General features: G+C 35.9%; 1 protein-coding gene across 4 annotated transcripts in view; it reads right to left on the bottom strand.

Annotated features, from left to right (window-relative positions):
* CHID1 (chitinase domain containing 1) overlaps positions 1–19,521 on the bottom strand; it is a 96,198-nt gene that overhangs the window by 41,799 nt on the left and 34,878 nt on the right. For all 4 annotated transcript variants that reach the window (XM_041481174.1, XM_041481175.1, XM_041481176.1 and 1 more), the window contains exons 10-11: positions 18,305–18,406; positions 16,918–17,073 (exon numbers count right to left, since the gene is read on the bottom strand). In XM_041481174.1, the coding sequence (XP_041337108.1) occupies positions 16,918–17,073; positions 18,305–18,406 (258 nt within the window). The remainder of the gene's footprint in view (positions 1–16,917; positions 17,074–18,304; positions 18,407–19,521) is intronic.

Raw genomic sequence — 19,521 nt, 5'->3', positions numbered from 1 at the left:
CCATGGGTTGTAGAAATGCTTGTACACAGCATTCCATGAGATTTTCCTGAAGTACCTGAAGTATACTGAAGTACTGACATAATCTCACACCATTCCTTTTTACTGTCTTCCAATATTGCTTCCCACAGCTGAGATCTGAATTCCCTTACAAGCCATGGGATCTCCTTTGATTGCCCTTGGACAACATGTTGCAGCTTTGTCATTGCCCACATGGAGTAATAGCCCGAGGGCTGCACTAGCCTAAGAGCTTTCCTAGCGATGTCCTTAGCCCAGGTTTCAGGGAGGCAGCAGCCTTCCCCACGAGGAGGGTCTGTCCAGCACACTGGACCCTCTGTTCCCCTCAGGAGGGAGTCACCTACCACTGTAGCCCATCTTTCCTTCCTTGTGGAGGAGGTCATCATACAGGTGCCACTCCTTCCTGTTCAGCAGTATCTCTGGAGTAGATGGGCCATCATCCACACCATCCTCTGACTTACCTTTGACATCCAGAGCCTCATTGCTGCTGTGTACAAGCATATGGGAAGGCAAGGTGGGCAAAGAGGGAGTTTGCCTGCTGCTCCAAACAAGGACTTGTCCTTGTTCACGCTTTTTAAGTTACTGCCTTCTGCATGGTAGGGGAGGAATACAGGATCCTCCTCATCCTGTGTTTTTTCTCGTAGCTGTTCTTGTTACTGTCTCAGGGAGAGCAGAGCACGGGTGTGCCAGTTGAATTCTTTCTCATCTCCCTACTAACGACCCCGCGTTCCACTCTTGTACTTTGAAATAGCAGCCAAATTTCCTAATAATGGTGGCTGATAAGCGTGGCTCTGAATAACAAAGTGCAATGTCTTTGAAAATACTGTTTTCCATTTCAAGTAATGACATTAGGCAATTCAAAAGCATTATTTCATGCTTCTTATAATAGCCACACAAAATGGAAATTTCTTTTTTTGCTCACAGTAGCAGACAAACACACACAAAAATGTATTGCTAGTAAAGGGTCATTTACTTCTTGTTTTATGGATTTTAACCAGCATTCACACGAAGCTTGAACAGAAGCCATGTAACATGACTGATGTAGAATTCTATATTACTCAAATTATTTGCAGTCTTTATTCTCATTATAGAAGAAAGCTCCTGAGGTCAAAAGACAATGGGAATTATATTTATTTTTACCTTAGACTAAGAACTCTGGAACTAAACCCAGTGCATATCTGGATGCATTTAGACCAGCTCAAACAGGATTTAATACTCTTCTATAAATAGCAAACTCTGTATAAGTAATCTCTAGTACAGAGATAACTCTTGAAAGTGTTATTATATTTATAGCCAAAAAGTATACCACATTCTATACATGCAGCGCTCTCCACAAACATATGTAGAAAATGTTACAATAAAGCAACCATTTTTAAACTGCAAGTGCTTCTATTTCTACAGTGATAAAAGCTTTTTTATCAAACAATTCTTTTTGGATAAATAACATTTTTGCAAATTCTAAAGGGAAAAGCACCTAAGAAGTTACTGCATCAATGAAATGGAATGGAGCCAAATGGGGAATATACTATTAACTTCTAGAATACAAAATGTTAATTCTTTAATGTTAACTGGCCTTTTGGGATTTCTAATAAGCTGAGTCTAGCACGCTGTGGGATTTTAGCATTGACATGTTACTAATGAGAGGTTAATGAATCTAATCTCTCAAACCATGGTAAAATACAAGCCTGGGAATCAGGGAGCCAGTTCTGACAGTGTTTGGCCATGTTCCAGTGGGGTTCACTTATTCATGAAGAAGCTTCCATCAGATAGTCTACTTTTTACTGAAACATGAAGTGAGCTGGAAAAGAAAGGTCTCTGTGGTGTAGAAGGAACTGTCAGCAACCCAAGGAAAAGGCCAAATTAAAATTAAAATCCATTAACCTTAGCATCTGTCAAAGAGTTTTGAAAGGAAGAAGGAAAGAAGAAAAAAAGAAGGGTGAATACAGTAGTCTGAGAGTAAAAAATTACAACTTTTTACCTGTTTACCAGAAAACTGCCTATTACATCCATAGCCTTATTTCTTCAAGAACAGTATCTTTGATAAATAGAAATTATGTAACATAGCTTGTGGTATTTTTGGGGTCCCCAGACAGAGGAGGAAGGAATGAATCTGACTCCATGTTCTTAGAAGGCTAATTATTATTATATTATTTTATATTATATTATGCTATACTAAAACTATACTAAAGAATAGAGAAAGGATACAGACAGAAGGCTACAAAGAATGATAATGAAAATCTCGTGACTTCTTCCAGAGTCCCAACACAGCTGGACAGTGATTGGTCATTAGGTTAAAACAATTCACACTAAACCAATCAAACAAAATGACTAGTCGGTAAACAATCTCCAAACCACATTCCAAAGCAGCAAAATACAGGAGAAGCAATCAGATAATTATTGTTTCCATTTTTCTCTGAGGCTTCTCAGCTTCCCAGGAGAAGAAATCCTGGTGAAGAGATTTTTCCAGAAAATGTCATGGTGACACATCGCTAAGCATCATTCTTCCCCGACAACTCATCTACCTGAATGTGACACATTTGAATGTGACAAGAATACCTTTTTCGGTTCCAAATCTATGTATGGTCAAGGAGAAAGCATCCCATTTCATGAAGAGCTACTATTTTTCACTAGTAGTTCAAAAATCACTCCTCCTTAGCATCTCAATACGTAATTGTCCTCAGAACAGCCTTTTTCTTTTTTTCTTTTTTTCAGACTACTCTAATGAGTACTTGAATTTTGTCTTCATACATTTCACATTTCCTAGAAACTGAAAGCACAATTCTGCACTTTAACAGTGCCATAGCATGGGTAAATAAATAAATATATTTCATGCAACTTCTTCAGCCAGTCTCTCTACTTTTCAAATACTGCAATATTTCTATGCAATTGTGAATGACTAGCAGCCCTCCTTCATCCCTCTCTGTTTAGCTCCCTTTTATGTTTGTTCCTGCCTACAATACAGACCTTTTTTCAATAGAAGTAGGTCAGCACGATCAAAAATCCAGTAGTAGTCCCAATATTTTATCTATATCTCAAATTTATTTTAAGATTAACATGCTCATTTCCCCCCCACAGAGATCTGGGATTCAATATTGCATGTTAATCTAATTCACATTCTTTGGGAACTCTGTTTCCTTATTTGGATTAGGTAAATTCCAACTCTGGCACCAGGAATGCTCCTTTTTTATGCTGGAACAGTGGGAGAAGGTTTAAGTGGCTCTGAATGCAACTGCTTGAAACACTCTTATTTGAGAACTTTCTATTTCAATGTTTCAGAGTTAAAAACATATAGAAATTAGAATTATAAACAGAATCACTTTTTAAAACTATGCTTTAGCTCAAAGTAGGTTAAGAGACAAGTCACAGGTATGGCAAACTTTCTATGAGATGAACATACAAATTAAAATATGTAGTAGAAGTATTAGAGATTCTGAATAAATTGCTGAAAAAACACAGATCAAATAGCTAGTCTTAACAGAACAACTTGTAATGAGATTTACAGCACTGGTAATGATATTGGACTGTTATTTGTTTCCAGAATAGAAGAAACCCATTAAAATGGACTTACAATACTCATAAAAGACAGTATCATGTATCCTTCTCCAACAAAGATTATTCTTTCTTGGATGGACAACATTCAAAACTTTTATTTTATAATGTAAGATAGAAAAGAGGGAAAAAAGACATATGTCTTTGAATTTCCTCAAAGTAATTTCAAAGTAGGTGAAAATATTCTAACATCTCAGATAATCCTTGAACACATAGTTTTGAGATAACCAGCTCCTTTTACAATAACGAGGACACTGCAAAATTACTTTAGTTATAATGGAGGAAAATGCTGCAACTAATATTGTGAAGGAAGATAAAATATGAAATGCCAACATTTTTAGAAACACATTTTCCAAATCCAAACCAAGATCCCTTGCTGCACAGTATTACAGGATTGTTCTTAATAAAATTTTAAAAAAACCCCACCCTATATAAAAGCAACTCACTTGACAAACTCTCAATTTATTTCATTCTTTTCAAGGCTCTAAAAGGTCATAAAATCTCCCTTTCGGTAAGCTGTCAAGAAAGGCAGAATATTCTGATTCCCCTTTATTTATTCTTTGGCAACATAAAGAGAAGGGGACAGAATTGCTATCCACTGGAAGGCTGGAGAAAGGCTGAGTTCTCTGGTTCATTTAATGAGATGATTCTTGCATCTTCACTTGCATGATAAAAATTATTCACCTGAACCACTGTTAGTATGAAATATGTTTAGGAAGCAAAAGTTCAGTTTACTTCCCATGAGAGTGAATTACTTTTTTTTCCCCAGCAATCCTGGTAGAGGTTTTGCTTGTTTAACAGCCTCCCTATTTGCCATTTTTTTCTCCCTGTCAAAAATCTAACCTCCACACAAATTGGCTGGACAGAAATAGCAAAGTGACTCTATCCATGAAGACTGTCTTAGTTTATGGCAAAATATCAACAATTAGTAAGGATTTGGATCTGCATGACAAAAGGCAGGAAGTGAGGTTAATAGAAAAAAAACTTTAAGAGAAATCAGAGTCAGAAATCAGGAAGAATAAGAGAAAAAGTTATTTAATTAATTGACTAAATGTATGTGATAAAAATAATTCAAGAAACTGCAAATAATTGAAAGCTATAACTGGGTAAGGTGAAACACATTTTTTCCTTTAGTGAAAAAATCAGATGTTCTCTCCTCAAAACCAGCAAAACAAAACAAAAGCACAGCCCAGCTCAGGTCTCCAAGCTGACAGCCAAATATTTATTATCCTATTACTGCAGAGTGTTCTTGAATTCTGCATTACTTATATTCACCATAGCTCAGAAAAATGCACCACAGGTTTTTTAATTTTAAGTGGTATCTTTTCAATTTTGGATACAGAATCACTACAAAAGCACAAGCTGCATATTGAAATTAATGCCAAGCTGCTCCATCTGTATTAAAAATCTCAACAGTTGCCAAAGTTCAAATGTAAATCTCTTACCAGTAATACTCCTGGAAATAAAATACATACATGTTTCCTTTTCTAACAGCTCAAATAAAGAGAAAGAGGTTAAATAAGCAGCTAAGGTTTCACAGTGAAGTCAACAGCATTGAGAAAGGAAATGAAAAACAGCCAGTATAGATCAGTTTAAAATTGTGCCTTTTCACCACTATACTCCTTTCCTTTCCCTTTAGAAACATAACCTTGATTTTTTTATCTCACTACCTAAAAGAACAGGGATGCCTCTTCTGAATAGGTTTTCCTATCATTTGCTTTCCAAACTCTAGAACAGTTCTAGTCTCATACAGTATTTTTCCTTGGAGGTGATGGGAGGCTTTGCTGGCCCTGACATAGCGCCGTTAGTTATCAGGCATATTGAGGCATATTAAACACTGATTTAATAAAAATACTGACAAATGAAAGGGAAATATTTGCACAGCACTGCTCTCCTCAGATACCATGTTGGCAGTAGCCAGTTATGAAAGACTGCAGGCCTCAGTCTGTGTCCCAGCAAAAAACGTTTTGAAGGTGGAAAGTCTCATGTCCCAAGGTCAGGTTGTTTAAAGAACAGCTTCAATTTGGAATAATTAAAGCTGTATTTAAACATAAGTAGACACTGCTTGAAGGAGGCAGAAAAGGCAAGGCAGATCACTTATTTAAAAGCACAGCTACAGCCAATGAGATTCAGAAGTTCTGGTCAAAGGTCTCAAATCCATCCCTTTAATTTGACACCTACTTCATGACAAACTGAGTCTCTGGTGTCATTCTTTTTTGTTAAAATAGTGGAACAATAATTCCAGATAAGGCTTCCATTGATAAATTATTGGTTTATTATTCTACTAAACTTGGAGACATAACTACAGAAGAGTAATCACTAGAGCACAACTATTAAAGTGGCAAAAAATTGAAGGAAAGAAAAGAAGGGAAAATGAGGAGATTTAGTGTGATTGCACTAGGACGTTATAACATGGTCACCCACAATGTACCTCCCACCCAGTACCTTAATACTACAATCATCTGGAGTTTAGGCATCCTTAAAAAGATAAATGTATTAAATGGCAAGATTCTCCAAAATTTAACAGCTGTGAAAGATTACATGCAGAGAATCACTGTGCCACATACTGGAATGAGCAGCTGTATAAAGAAGTTAAATTCAGAATTTGAGCATTTTGCAGTAAATAAGTATATAATTCTATCACTTATGCCACTATTTCATGGATTGTTTTTTTTTTTTTTTTCTTCATAGCCCAGAACCTGTGTAGGAACTGTCAACCTCTTTTTTTTAAAAAAGCAAATAAAACTCAGACTTATTTCTGCCAGGACTTTTCCCCCATATTTCTACAAATATTGCTAACTAAACTTAGCCTTAACTGGCTACCAGAGAATACAATTAGGTAGTGGAAAGCAAAATCAGCTTCAAAACTGACATAATAGCACTGAATAAATAAATATACCAGCATTTTTCAAATTATACATTTATATAAATGAGAGAAGGTTAACTTCAAAGGCCTTCTGTCCCCTGATCACTCTTCTTGTCATTATGCGTGATTTTATGCCAGCTAAGGACTCATCTTCATGAACAAGCAGCTTTTCATTTGATTTATTGTAAAATTTGCTAAAATAGGTAAATATCAAATGTGTTTCTCATTCCTAATAACAATTTAAAAAATGATGCTAAGTTGAAACTTTAATGTGAAAATAAGCTCTGGAATAAATTCATTACCCTGTGAACAAAGAGTTTCATTGTATAAATCAGCATCTTAAAAAAAATCAGCTCAAGAAACATTCTATTACTAAAATTCAGATACCCAAAAATTAAAGCTGCCAAAATACTTTAATTGCAGAGATTTCCAAACTCATGGAGGGAGGAAGAGAAACATTTAAACAGCAGGTAATTTAATGTCAGAATCCAAGAAATACTCAGAACAGTGGCCAAAGTATAAACAATCAAGCAGCAAATATGCCCTAGATGAGCTAACACTATTCTAGTGGTCTGTGAACACATTCTGGAATTTGGACACTAAAGAGATGGAACAAACAGTTTTGGAAAACTCATTCTTAAAATTTTAAACCCTCCATGAGTATCAGAGTGAATTAAACTGAGCTACTTCAGTAGTTTTTCTACACAGAATGTGCATAAGTAACAGGGCCACAATTCTAAGGATAACTTCCCATCAAATCCATGTAAACAGAAACACTCCAATTTCAAATGATAGCTGTCAACATGTAGCAGAGCAGAAGAAGTGACTGTAAACTGTGTCCAATGCAAAGAAGGGAATTCCAGTAACTAAGTGCAGAGACCTTAAAGTGAATGGAAATTGTTTAGAATGGAAATCTGAGCAGTACATGTGAAAATATGCACATTAATGTCATTTGAAATAAATGGCTCCAGGTAATTTTCTCCATATCATTTTTTTCCATGCTCTAAAACTACAACTGTTTCTGATGACATTTATTCATCTTTACTGCAACTAAAAAACACAACTTTTCCTGCTCAAATACAAGATTTCTGAGTTCTTCAGAACAAATTGTTTCATCTGTTGACAGAGACTCCCTACTGTTTAAATCTACCTACTAATGCACTTGAAGATTTTATGTTCCTAATCCACTCCTATTTAAACATCTATTTCTCACAGTACTATAAAACAGATTCTAATAAAATACTATTTATCCTGGAAGACACTCCTGTACATAGCAAAGGATGTCATCAGTCCTTTATTATGCAGCTTGATAACGACCATTTCACAAAAGACTAATGGCAAACAGTTTCTTTGCAAATTAACAGTGGTTTACTTTAGGCAAGCTCATGATTCAGTATCAGATTTTTGCTTTAAAAACCCACAGATTTTCAACTATTCCTAATAGATCTGCTAAATAAATGCTGCCAGTCAGCTACAGAGTTCCAGGCACATCTTATTCTTAATATTCCCTTTTATGGATGTTCTCAAGGAATACTCAAGGGGTAAGAAGCAAGATGAAAACTCTTCATTTTTGGAAAGAGGTTTTCAGGTCAGATTGAAATGTACTGGTGGAGTTCCCTGTAAACTTGACAAATTACCATCAGTGGTATAGGGCGCTTTTTTTTTTTAATCTGGGGAGAGACTAAATTTACATTCTATTTAGCAAGCACCTTAGTTTCTCCTGACTTAAATCTAACTTGGTTTTCTTAAGACTATGCTGCTTTTGGTGGATAGTTTTCATCACCACATTCATCACATTTATTTCATTATGAGATTTGCGAGGAAGAATAGAAAAAACAGCTAAAATACTCCTGAATATAAATAAGAAAAAGTGTCTCACAGATACTGCCATACTGGCTATGCCTTTAAATGGAAGTACTGTGTTTGTTACCCTTATCAACTCACAGTTCTAGAAATCCTAAAAATGGCATCTTCAGGCAAGGCTTACAGAGACACTGGCATTGAAGATTTAAACAGCTGCAACATGATACCTACTTTACACATAGAGATGCTTATAGTACTGGCTTTCAGCGTCAACTGAGAGAAATTACACGACAAACATGAATTTCCCACTCATCTCTAACTATTCTACCCATTCTCCTGTCTCCTAATTCATGTTCCCAAGGATACCTGCATCAAAAAAAACAGAATTGTTCACGAGTCCTTCAACATGCAAACTCAAATATAGAAACAAAGCTAGGATAAACTAAACAAGAATGCCTGGACTCAGCTAACACTTTGTGTCCACAAAAAGAAAGACTAAACTTCTGAGGAAAGTAAGACTTTTAATTTGTAAGTCAGCAGCAATCAAGGTGATATGAGACCCTCACATCACATTTATAATTCAAAATTACAGTGGTGACTGCAGAGACACCATGTCCCCTAATGATTTCCTCATGTATTCACCAGGTAATGAGGGCTCAGCAAGGCATTTTGCAACGACCATATTGGTTTCCCAGGTTTGGTACATAAAGGGCTCCCTAAAGATGCAGGACCCATTGATTTCTCTCCATATGCTTGCAATCCACAAATGCTAAAACCGAGGACCAATTCAATAGATTATTATTATCAATAGGCATCTTCACTTCTGCTGTCAATACTAAAATACATTCTACTGCTATTCTGAGTTTGCTCAAACTGTCCAGTGTCTCTTTACTATAAAATGCAGAATACAGGAAAATGCAACCACACATTTATCCATTAAAATGCATTCAAAGATGTGCATGAATACGGAAAGTGACAGCTTCATTGACTTTTACATTTCTGGATTTATGGCTCCAAGTGAACAGTGTACAAAGCACTGTACCAATCTCTAACTCACAACTTCTCAGCTAGAAACACCTTATTTTCTTAATTTACTGCAGCTCAAAGCCCAGGACTCAGGGAAATTTGCTTTCATTTACAGGGGAAAAAAAAAGTTTAATACTAATGGGTCTAAATTTGGTAAATACAAACAAACCCTAAAGATGAGACAATCTCCTTTAGGTTTTAACCATTGTAGAAAATTATTTTATATTCAAAATTTCAGGCATCATCTGCCATCTACACCCCCATCCTATATTAGGGGCTGGCAGTAGGAGTATCCCCAATCTCACCCAAACTGGGTCACAGAACTTAGAGTCTCCTCTTAACTCTCTTGCCTGCTCAATTGCCTCACAAGCAGTGAAGAGGATGTACCTGCTCTAAACCAGGCAGTGCAGTTACCTTGAACTTTACAGGAAATACCACTCTAGAGACATTTTCTTTTTCCTCCCAAAACTTAAGGACAGGTAAATAACAAAAGACAGAAGCTACTTGCAAAAGGTTTACAAAGATGTAGTATATAGAGAGATTTTTACTTTTTTCAAATACAGTTTCTTTCTAAAATAGTGTAACAAAACAAACATTTGGTTTAAACACAAAAATATGTACATAAAACTGTAAGAAATGGTTAACTATATGGGTATACATGGTAACAAAGGTATATATTTAAGGTACATAGATATATGTTGGGCATATTCTAAATTTCACTGAATTTCCAAATAACTAATTTGTAATAATTTTCATTATAGTGTATCTTTAGTAGACACAGTATCAAAGTCTGCCTGGATTTCCATTTTAGCCATGAATACTGCCTTCCAGCAACATTCTGAAATGCAACTCTCCTATTTTTAGAGCCCAAAACCCAAAAACTTATTTTAGGTAAGATTTATTACTCAACATTTTTAGATCCGTTCTCCTAATGTGGGCATGAATTAATTTATGGTGGAAAAACCCCACTCTGTTTGCTGGTACTACTAATATACTGAAATAGCTCATAAAATCATAAAGAAAAAATGTATTGGACATTGTACCACTACTGAACGTTATCACCAGAAACCTTATTCAGTCATCTGCTACATAATACCAAGTATAAACAAGCTGTTTGCACAAATCAAAAGCTGTTAATGTTGTGGAACACACCTGCACTTCTATTACTTCAAAGACTGTATAGCTATATGCTCCATTACTATTTCCTGTAAGTATTACTTCAAGGCTTCAGAGCTATTCCTAAATCTTATACATTTCCACACTGGCTCTTCACTTGGTTATTGGGTCCTTCTGTTGGTAATTTGATCACCCTGAATACTTTGCTGCTGTGATTGCTACTTTTCTCTGAAATTGCAATAAACATGCACATTTATTCTTTCCCTCTGAAAGAACTTGGCACAAAAAAAAAAATCTTGAGAAATGTAATATTATTTTTAGAGAATTTTTTTCACTGCCATATGCAAAGAATAATGTTTTTTAACTTTATCTTATTTTCTTTTTTCATCATACTGCTTAAAAGCATTGTATCAAAAGGAAAGGAAGCATTTAGGTTGTGTGATTCTGCCTGTATCAAACTCCCAGCTCATATCAGGATGGAACTTTCACAATAAAAACTAGCACCAGGCTTTAGTTTGCACCATGAAGCAGTCTCAGAGTGCATAAAAGAGATGCTTTTTTTGGATGAAACAACTGGAGCGGCACTCAAACTGCTAATGAGTTCCATAGGACCAGAACAGAGTCACCTCAAAGGAAAAAGCCCTGAAGACTCATTGTAAGGACTGGGTCCCCAGTACCATTTTTGTGGCAGTCATCTTGACAGCAAACACAGAGCCAAGTAATAAAGACGTAACTTCACACCAAAAAAAGAAAAGCAAAGTGCCATGCTCTGTCAGGGACTGCTTTATGTTTCAGAGCTTGCTAAATAAAGCTTTGGAAAGGCTGCTCTTTAGCAAATGAAGGAATATATAGTTGTCTTCCTATAAGTTCAACCAACTGAAATTACATTTGAGTTACCAAGAAAGTTAATTTCAACTTTTAAATCCATGCTGATGACATTCAGATCAGTTTTAAAAGGCCTATAGAAATTTATATAGAAAGTTGAATTTAATCTGACTGCTTCCCCAACAATCATGGCAATTCAATTCACTGAACAGATTTATGTTAAAATTAGATAGTGAGGACTGAAAAATAAGTTTAAGATCAGAAAAGCTCCAAGCTACTTGCTTTTTAAAGAAAAGCTTGTCTTCCAAAAAACCCCAAGCATACCCTACACACCAAACAATGCACCTACTTGAACAAAATACAAATTATCTCACTACTGCCAGTTTTCCACTAAAGACAATAGGCAATCAAGCTAAAACTCCAGGATCTGGGGGTTTTTGTTGTTTTTTTTTTTTGTTTGTTTGGTTGGTTGGTTGGTTTTTTGTTTGTTTTGTTTTGGTTTTTGGTTTTTTTTTTACTTTGGGAAAAGGTCCAAAACTTTCCCTGTTTAGAAATAAGAGGGAAATATATCCAGCTGTCTGGAGCCAGCACCTTAGACCATGCATCCATGTCAGCAGTGGGGAGGTCCCAGTGTAGCTGATAAGCTAAACCCAGGCTGCCGTCTTTTGGCTCCAAGAGAGGATGCCATGCCTTCAAAATCCATAGATTCCCAGAGGAATCTATCCTGCACACAATCCAACATGTGAGCACAGTGTATTGACCCAACTCTACGTATAAAGTCACTCACATTTTCAGGAGGTCCTTTTCACTCATTCCCAGCTGAACTGCAATGGAACTGAACACGAGGAGTATCTTGTGAGAGACAGCCAACACCAGGCAAAATTAAAGATTAACCTTTCAGCACTGAGCATGAGAGAGGATGGGGCAATGGGAGCAAAGGGATTCATAGTGGAGTGATCTGGATACATACATGGTGCCATCTGTTCTATGTTCTTTGTTAATCATCATGTATCTGAAGAGATTCACTCTGAGCTATGACTGCCTTTAGGTCCACCATTAGTGATCTCACAAGCTCAAAGAAGGTCAACAAAGCAAAAAGTTTCTTTCACTTCACAGTGGGTGCAAATGCCCACACACAATTCTAAGGACATAAGTAAATTTAGCTTACAGTAAAGGTTTCTGGCTCTTAGTTTTAAACCACAGAAGTATTTTTGCTAATTTTATCATGCTATCTTCTAATGGTTGGAGTACAACAAGAAGACAGTAAAGAACGACATCCTTATTATTTTGTCAATATTTAACTGCCTAAATATTGCCTGTAGCAAATTTACTATTAAAACACCATGGCAGATGGAGAAGAGCACATTTCACAATAATATGCCCACCATTTAAAATGTACATCACAACTGACCAGTTTTTTAAAGGAGATTCACTGAAATATACACACTCACCCACAGCCAATGCCATTGTACAACCAAATCTGGGAACCAGTCATTTGCCTAATAAACAAAAGCCACCTTTCCCTCACTTCAAAAGATATAAGAGTGTGTTTTACATAAAAAACAATTGCAACATCTTCTTTTATTTATCATCACAAGGTAAATTTGGATAACCTGAAATATGACCCATAGTCTTACTTTGTAAGATGCTCTATCTTCCTTACATTAATTAACTAATCTTACACTTTCAGCTAACAGCTCAATTTCACCTTCCATTCCTAAAGGGAGAGAGGACAGATATACCAGGGAAGAGACACATACCAGAATATTCCAGAGGGAATTTAATAGAATAAAACTTTTTAAACACTTCTGAAATATTTAGACATCTGTAATACAGAAATAACTTCTGATTCCAGGCCCAATTGTAACTTCCTTCTATCACTGTCACGGTTTTACTATCTGACCCAGCAGTACAATTTAAGAAGAAATAGCTTAGCAGTTTCTTCAGGAAAGAGGGGAGGTGGACAGAAGGTCAAGCTGTTCAGTCCTACAAAGCTAATGGGTACATTGGTTTATTTGAAACATTAGTATCTCCCCAAAATCCCATGAACTATGAAGAAAATAGGTTAAATCAGGATACAGAATCGTGGCATACAGTCAAGTAACAGAAATCCTGAGAGAATTACAGCACGAAGAGAAATGTTGTAAAAGCTTTGCTGCTTCAAGAGTAAAAGAATTCGCAGCACAAGATTTTTGCTAACTTCCATAATACAAAATAATGAGTCACAGTTGGCCCAAATCTTAAAATGCTTCTTATAAAGACACTGTCATGATAATTCAGAGAAAAAGTTCACCTCTAACTGTTTCTAAGTACCACATTTTATGTGGTATTTACAGAATGGCAGGCAGCCAATGAAATTCTCAGTAGAACTCTACATCCTCCCATAGCTTGGAAGTCATCTTATTTTCTATCTCTGAACAGCACAATGCATTGTAAAATTAGTTTGTCCCTTGCTTCAGCTGGCAATTTACTATATCAATCTTCTTAAATGTTTAAAATTAACATAAAAGTCCTTATTCAGATTACTTCAAATAAAAGATAAGCACACACAGCATTGTTTCAAAATAATAGAGTTATTCACATATCTATTTTCAATGGCTACATTTGGAACAAAAGCAGCTCGAAGGCAGAATATAATCAAAAGTTACACAGAGCCAGGTGGAACATTAGAGATTGCATCTTCCCTCTTCCAACACTATACAAAAAAAAAAAAAAAAAGGACAAAATGACATTATCACATGAAACTTAGCAGGGAGGTGCTCAATAAAGAATTTTGTGACACCATTGCCACATGACAGCCTTTGATTTATATTGCTTTTAATTCACAGCTAGCAGTGAAGTTTATCCGTTCCCTTTTGGCCCAGGTCATAATGGACATAGATTTTAGATGTCATGGAATGAAAAACACCATTACACTGCTGTGTTACCTCTCATGAGAAGGCAAAACAAAACTGCAACTGAAAGGTAATGTCCCAATGATTAAGAGAGATTCTGTAGAACAGATAGCTAAAGGCAGAAAAAAACACATTGGAAGTCAGAAGCTCATGAGACTGAGAGACTTGCTGACCTACTGCAGGTCTCAAAAACCCATTTCTTAAGCTTCAGAATATACTGAAAAATTATTTGCCCAAGACATACACTTTTGAGGTGAAGAGGAAATACTGTCAGGTCACATTATCAACAGAGGACATGCTGGAACAAGGTGATCACTAGAAAAGCAAGGAAGCAGCAGAAGATGGTTATGTTCTGGCAGGATTTTAATACAGTGGAAAGTTATAATGATTGCATCTCTGCTTCTTAACAATTCAGACACTTGATTCTTGACAGCCACTGGGCAGAAAACATTGCCAGAAGCACTACAGGTGATCTGAAGAATCACAAACAGAACACCTTTATTTCCAGCTTAGGATTTCATAAAAATTATGTCACAATGAAATATACACAGGAATGCAGCTTCCCTGCAGCTAACCAAATGGTACTTGGTTGATTAAAGCACCAGAAAGTGCTGTAATATCTGTGATTGACTCATTGTATTAATAAGTAATAGTTGTGACTGAGCTTTAAGAAACAAATTGTTGCTGCAAATATAAATTGTAGTTCCTATTGTAACAACACCCAAGGACAAACTACATTGTGCTGCTGTAAGAGAGAAATTGTTTTCATTTAATTTAATCTTGAGATATATCTATATAGATATATATGTATATGCAAGCTTATACATATATACCTATTACTTCTTATTGTCTGTATGAAGGAAACAGGATATTACATGGAAAGGCTGTATATCTTTGCAAGTATACCTTCTACCCTCGACCTTCATATTACATTCTGCAATAAAAAACACTGCCAAATAATATGTTATGCAAATAAGAGTTCTTTTGTAAGTTATTTTATTAATTTCTGGACTGAAAAAAAATATGTAGTGAATGAAATCCACCTATGTTCAGCATCTCTTTACATCATGTAATTCCTGTCCTAAAGAAAAACATTAACACAAGAGCAGCATAGATTTCGCATTCTGAATGCAATTCTTTACTCTTTACTAATAATCAATTAAGATGCATAATACACTAACATCAAACAACTTGAGAATACACAGTTTGCCACTGAATCTTGCAATTCTCCATCTCTCTTCTTAAAGAGGATCAGATTTCAATGAATATGTTTCAACAAGAAATTGTGCACCTTACTGTGTGCCAAGCAGCACTGACATGCTGGAGACTTGTACTTGCAATAAATTTCATATGCAAAAACTTGAGCAGAAATCTACAACAAAGAAGTTGACACACACCAGACTGCACTTAACTGAATAGACTTTGAATTAATTTAACACCAGTACTTTAGCCCAGCTTCACTATCACTACAACATATGGACAGTGCCTTAAAGGTGAAATGCATCAATCCTTCGGCACCTTTTGCAGGTCAAAGGACTTCCTTACAAATGGCCTGATACCAACTAAGTGGCAGAAAGCTTATTTTGCACTAAAACCCTCTTTTTTCTGCTCTTTATGTCAGAAGTTTGGCCTATTTTGAAGCCATTTTACCTTGAGTCTATTCTACTTTTACATTACTACATGGCATATACAACTGTGGATGCTTAGAGCTACTATTTCTGGAAAAATAAACATAGCCACTGACCAATGGATAACACAGCAAAGGGAAAATTGATGTGTTTTATGTATAAATTCAAAGCCTCTTAAAGACTGTCGTTTTCCAGGTATTTACCACAAGCAAGGTTCTGGACAATCTCATGACCTGTCAGTGAAGAATGTTAACAGAACCATACTGTGCACCAGTGTCTTTAAAAACTTTTTTAAAAAAAAGCAAAACTTTAAGCTTTTTAAGTTTTATACATGACTCTTGGCTAGGGTATTTTTGCCATTAATTAAAAAGCAACATGAATTAATACAATAATATGGTCCAAAAGAATCCAGGAAAAGTAGATGCCACCCTAGTGCACAGTGTTTTTCAAGTGGAAATTTAAATTCAAAAGTTGCAGTTCAGAAAAGAGCAAGAACCTTTTATTCTGCTAGATAATGCTACACTCCATTTGCAAAAGGAGCTGTAAATATTACAGTGAAGCTACATAATTTTGATGAGCTTGTATAATTAGGTCTGTAAATCAACAATGCTTTGACTATTGAACATTCTTCCTACCTAACCATCACCACCAATTTTTCAGAAGTCATTCTGGAATACTTGCTAAATACCTTTCACTGTAAACAATGGCTTTATTTTTCCCTTTTCTGTTTTCAGTCAGAGTCAGATCAGCACTGAAAGATTGCTGCTGGAAACCAGTATCAAATTTCAAAGTAACAAGTAACAACTTCAGGAGCTGAGAGAAAGAATCATTAAAGCAACTGCAGGAACTCCCAAAATGATGCAGAGCATAAGAGAATACTGCAGAACATTTTTAACACAAAGATGGCAACCTGCATGTACAAACATGAAAAGAGGAAAGAGGGAAAACTACACAAACCATTTTTGCATATGAGTTCTGACAGGATAACTGTGCCATCTATCTGCATTTCGGTACTGGGAAGACAAGTTACAGGTCTTACCCTAAGTGGCGAACTACTATTTCATGTGCAGATTTATCACTTTTTCCATCTCTGTGTTGCTAACTCATCCATATTTCTAAATAAGAATACTTGTGAATTTCTAATGTTTGTGAGAATATGTCATAAAGAAGTACTTAATATCCAGAGAAGTCATACCTGCTGCCAAGGATTGGCTCCCCAGAGGTTCCCAAAGCAGAATAGTCCATGCCATAGAAATTCAGTCCTAAAAGTATTTTATTCCTCCATTTTGAATCAGGATCCAGTACTTCAACACAAGCTCGTACCCAGGGAAGGGGGGAATTTGGACCAGGCCTGTCAGGTTAGCAAAAATCAAACAGGTTGTCAGAAAAAGTACATGTTCACACTCAGCCTTCTCTTTTTGACCAGTGTAATTGTAAAAAGAAAATTTTGGCTCACAAAAATCAGTGAAGATGAACCTATAATTCTAACAATGTTAAATACACATTCTTCTGTAGCTTGAAGTGCTATACAAAGATACACAAAACATGACTGCCCCACTCGTAATTTTTTGATTCAATTCTAAAGTGAAGGGACACAGAATTCCTTCCTAGAGATAAGAAAAGGTTTCCCCCTAGCTCATTGCTACTGGGCCTTGCACAGTCCATATGCTATAATTCAAAACTCTGTATGACTTCAGGTTTTTTTCCTCAATGTTGTTGTAACAATCTGGCAAAATATACTGGGACAAAATTGACCATTTACTTGCAGAAGGAACTATAAAATTAGCCACTGGTAAGCAAGACAAGTTTCAATGATTGTGTAACACTTATTTATGGGAGAAAACCTACAAAGTACCTAACAAAAACCTACAGGAAGAAAGAGTATAGCCTTAACACACAGAGTGATGGAATTGTCATGTATGTAACATCAGGATATTATGCTCATTCCATTCCTACCTCACTGGAGAGGAGAGCAGGCTCTCCCTCAAACATTAACATGACAAAAGGCACTCACTAGCATGGTAACATGAAGAGTATATCCCAATCTTACAAATATCAACATCTGCTACTCCCTACTAATTATCTACCTCAAAGCCTTCATGATACCTGTGCCATTAAAACTCAACATGCTAATACAGCAGAGCAAAGTTGCTGGGAACTGTGCTCATATTTAAAGGCAGATGAAGTATCAATCGTTTAAAGCTAATCTGTTTGACAATCTTATTATTAGTAGTAGATTATTAGTGTACCTATCTTGCAGAACTGTGTTAAATAACTCAAAAAGAGTTATTTAGCCTGGAAAAGAATTAGTTATCCTTTTAAAAGAATGCCTTTTTAGCTGGAGTACAAAGTCTTTCATAATATCCATATACCAGAAACACATTGCTGTTAAAAATATACTGCGTTTTCAGCTTCTGGACAAATTGTCTATTTTAATTACTAATCCAGAACTTTAGTATCATACAAATACAAAGCACTATCCACTTTACTAGAAAAAAAAATTAACTTGTACTGTGGATTTAACAGACCTCAGTAGGAATCAGATCCTTCAATGATCTTTCTGATGTCAGATGGAATCTTACCGATGTGGTGCTGAATAGTCGTATGTCATGAGACTGAAGCTGTCTATTGCTGAGGCCAACTGATCAAATTCTCTCTTTGTGAACATTCCTGGCTGGTTGGTCCTTTCAAAACAAAGCAAAACAGAAACAGGAGGAGATAAATTACAACAATGACCAGGCTTATTCTCTCCTTTGGGTTTCATATAATTTGATCACATAAGAAAAATCATTCTGAGGCGGCAAAAAAAATTATGTATTTCAGTGCCATTTTTGTAATAAACAGCTAAGAAAAAAAAATTCAGTGCTATGTAGGTGGCCAGTGGGAAGATCATACTTCCACAGCATACTTACCAAATAAGCATTTACAGCATGGCTACAATAGTGATTATTAGGCTGTGGACTAATCAAATTGCCTTAGGTAGCAATCAATTGAACTCTAAAAGCTTTTGCAAAACCTTTAATTGCTTGGGCTGTTGAACTGGTTTTGACACTTACAAAACTAAGTTCTCTGAGGAATACTTAAATAAATGGATGGGTGCAGTTGTTAATAGAAAAATATAAACCAAAGGTAATTTTTTTATTGACCTCAAAACGAACAATTTCAGTTTATCTCATACTTAAGTTTATATCATACTTAAGAAAGAAAACTTGTTTGCTTTAGAAAAAACAGGTCCATTTCTTTCTTTGGGCAGGGGAGAAGAAAGAAGAAATCCATTCTATGATCTTTTCTAGACAAAAGTTTCATTATGTCTTCGGCATATCTTGGTATGAAATACAGAAAACTATTCTTCCCCCCTTTTCTTGCTTACTCTTGATTTACAGCATATAGACTTGGATTAATATCTACTTTATCTTCATGGCTGAGGAGGTGTGTATCTTGTCTGTTCTGGACTCAGAGAGGCTATTGACTTCAATCATTCAAGATGGAAACAATTAATTCACACAAGTTGCCTGAAAATATTGAATCCGTTTCAAAGAGAATTTGTCATTTCAAAATAGCAGCACAAACAGCACAGCAGGCAACATAAGGCAACCTTAATCACATTGCAAAGATGGGACTGGACTAAAATGGAGATACTGCTGCCAGAAGAACCCTGTCCTCAACCAGAGGGCTTTGAAGCTTGTTAACATGAGACAAACAGGTAGAGAAACAGAATATTGTTCCAAATAATCTGGGACAGCAGTGTACATAGGGGGACATGGCAAAATAAGAGAAAAGGGGAAAAAATATAGTTTAA

This window comes from Pyrgilauda ruficollis, unplaced genomic scaffold (assembly GCF_017590135.1).
Source record: "Pyrgilauda ruficollis isolate IOZ18807 unplaced genomic scaffold, ASM1759013v1 scaffold55, whole genome shotgun sequence".
In the NCBI taxonomy this organism is placed as follows: domain Eukaryota; kingdom Metazoa; phylum Chordata; class Aves; order Passeriformes; family Passeridae; genus Pyrgilauda; species Pyrgilauda ruficollis.
The sequence above is the reverse complement of the archived record's forward strand: the minus strand, read 5'-3'. Positions and strand labels throughout refer to the sequence as shown.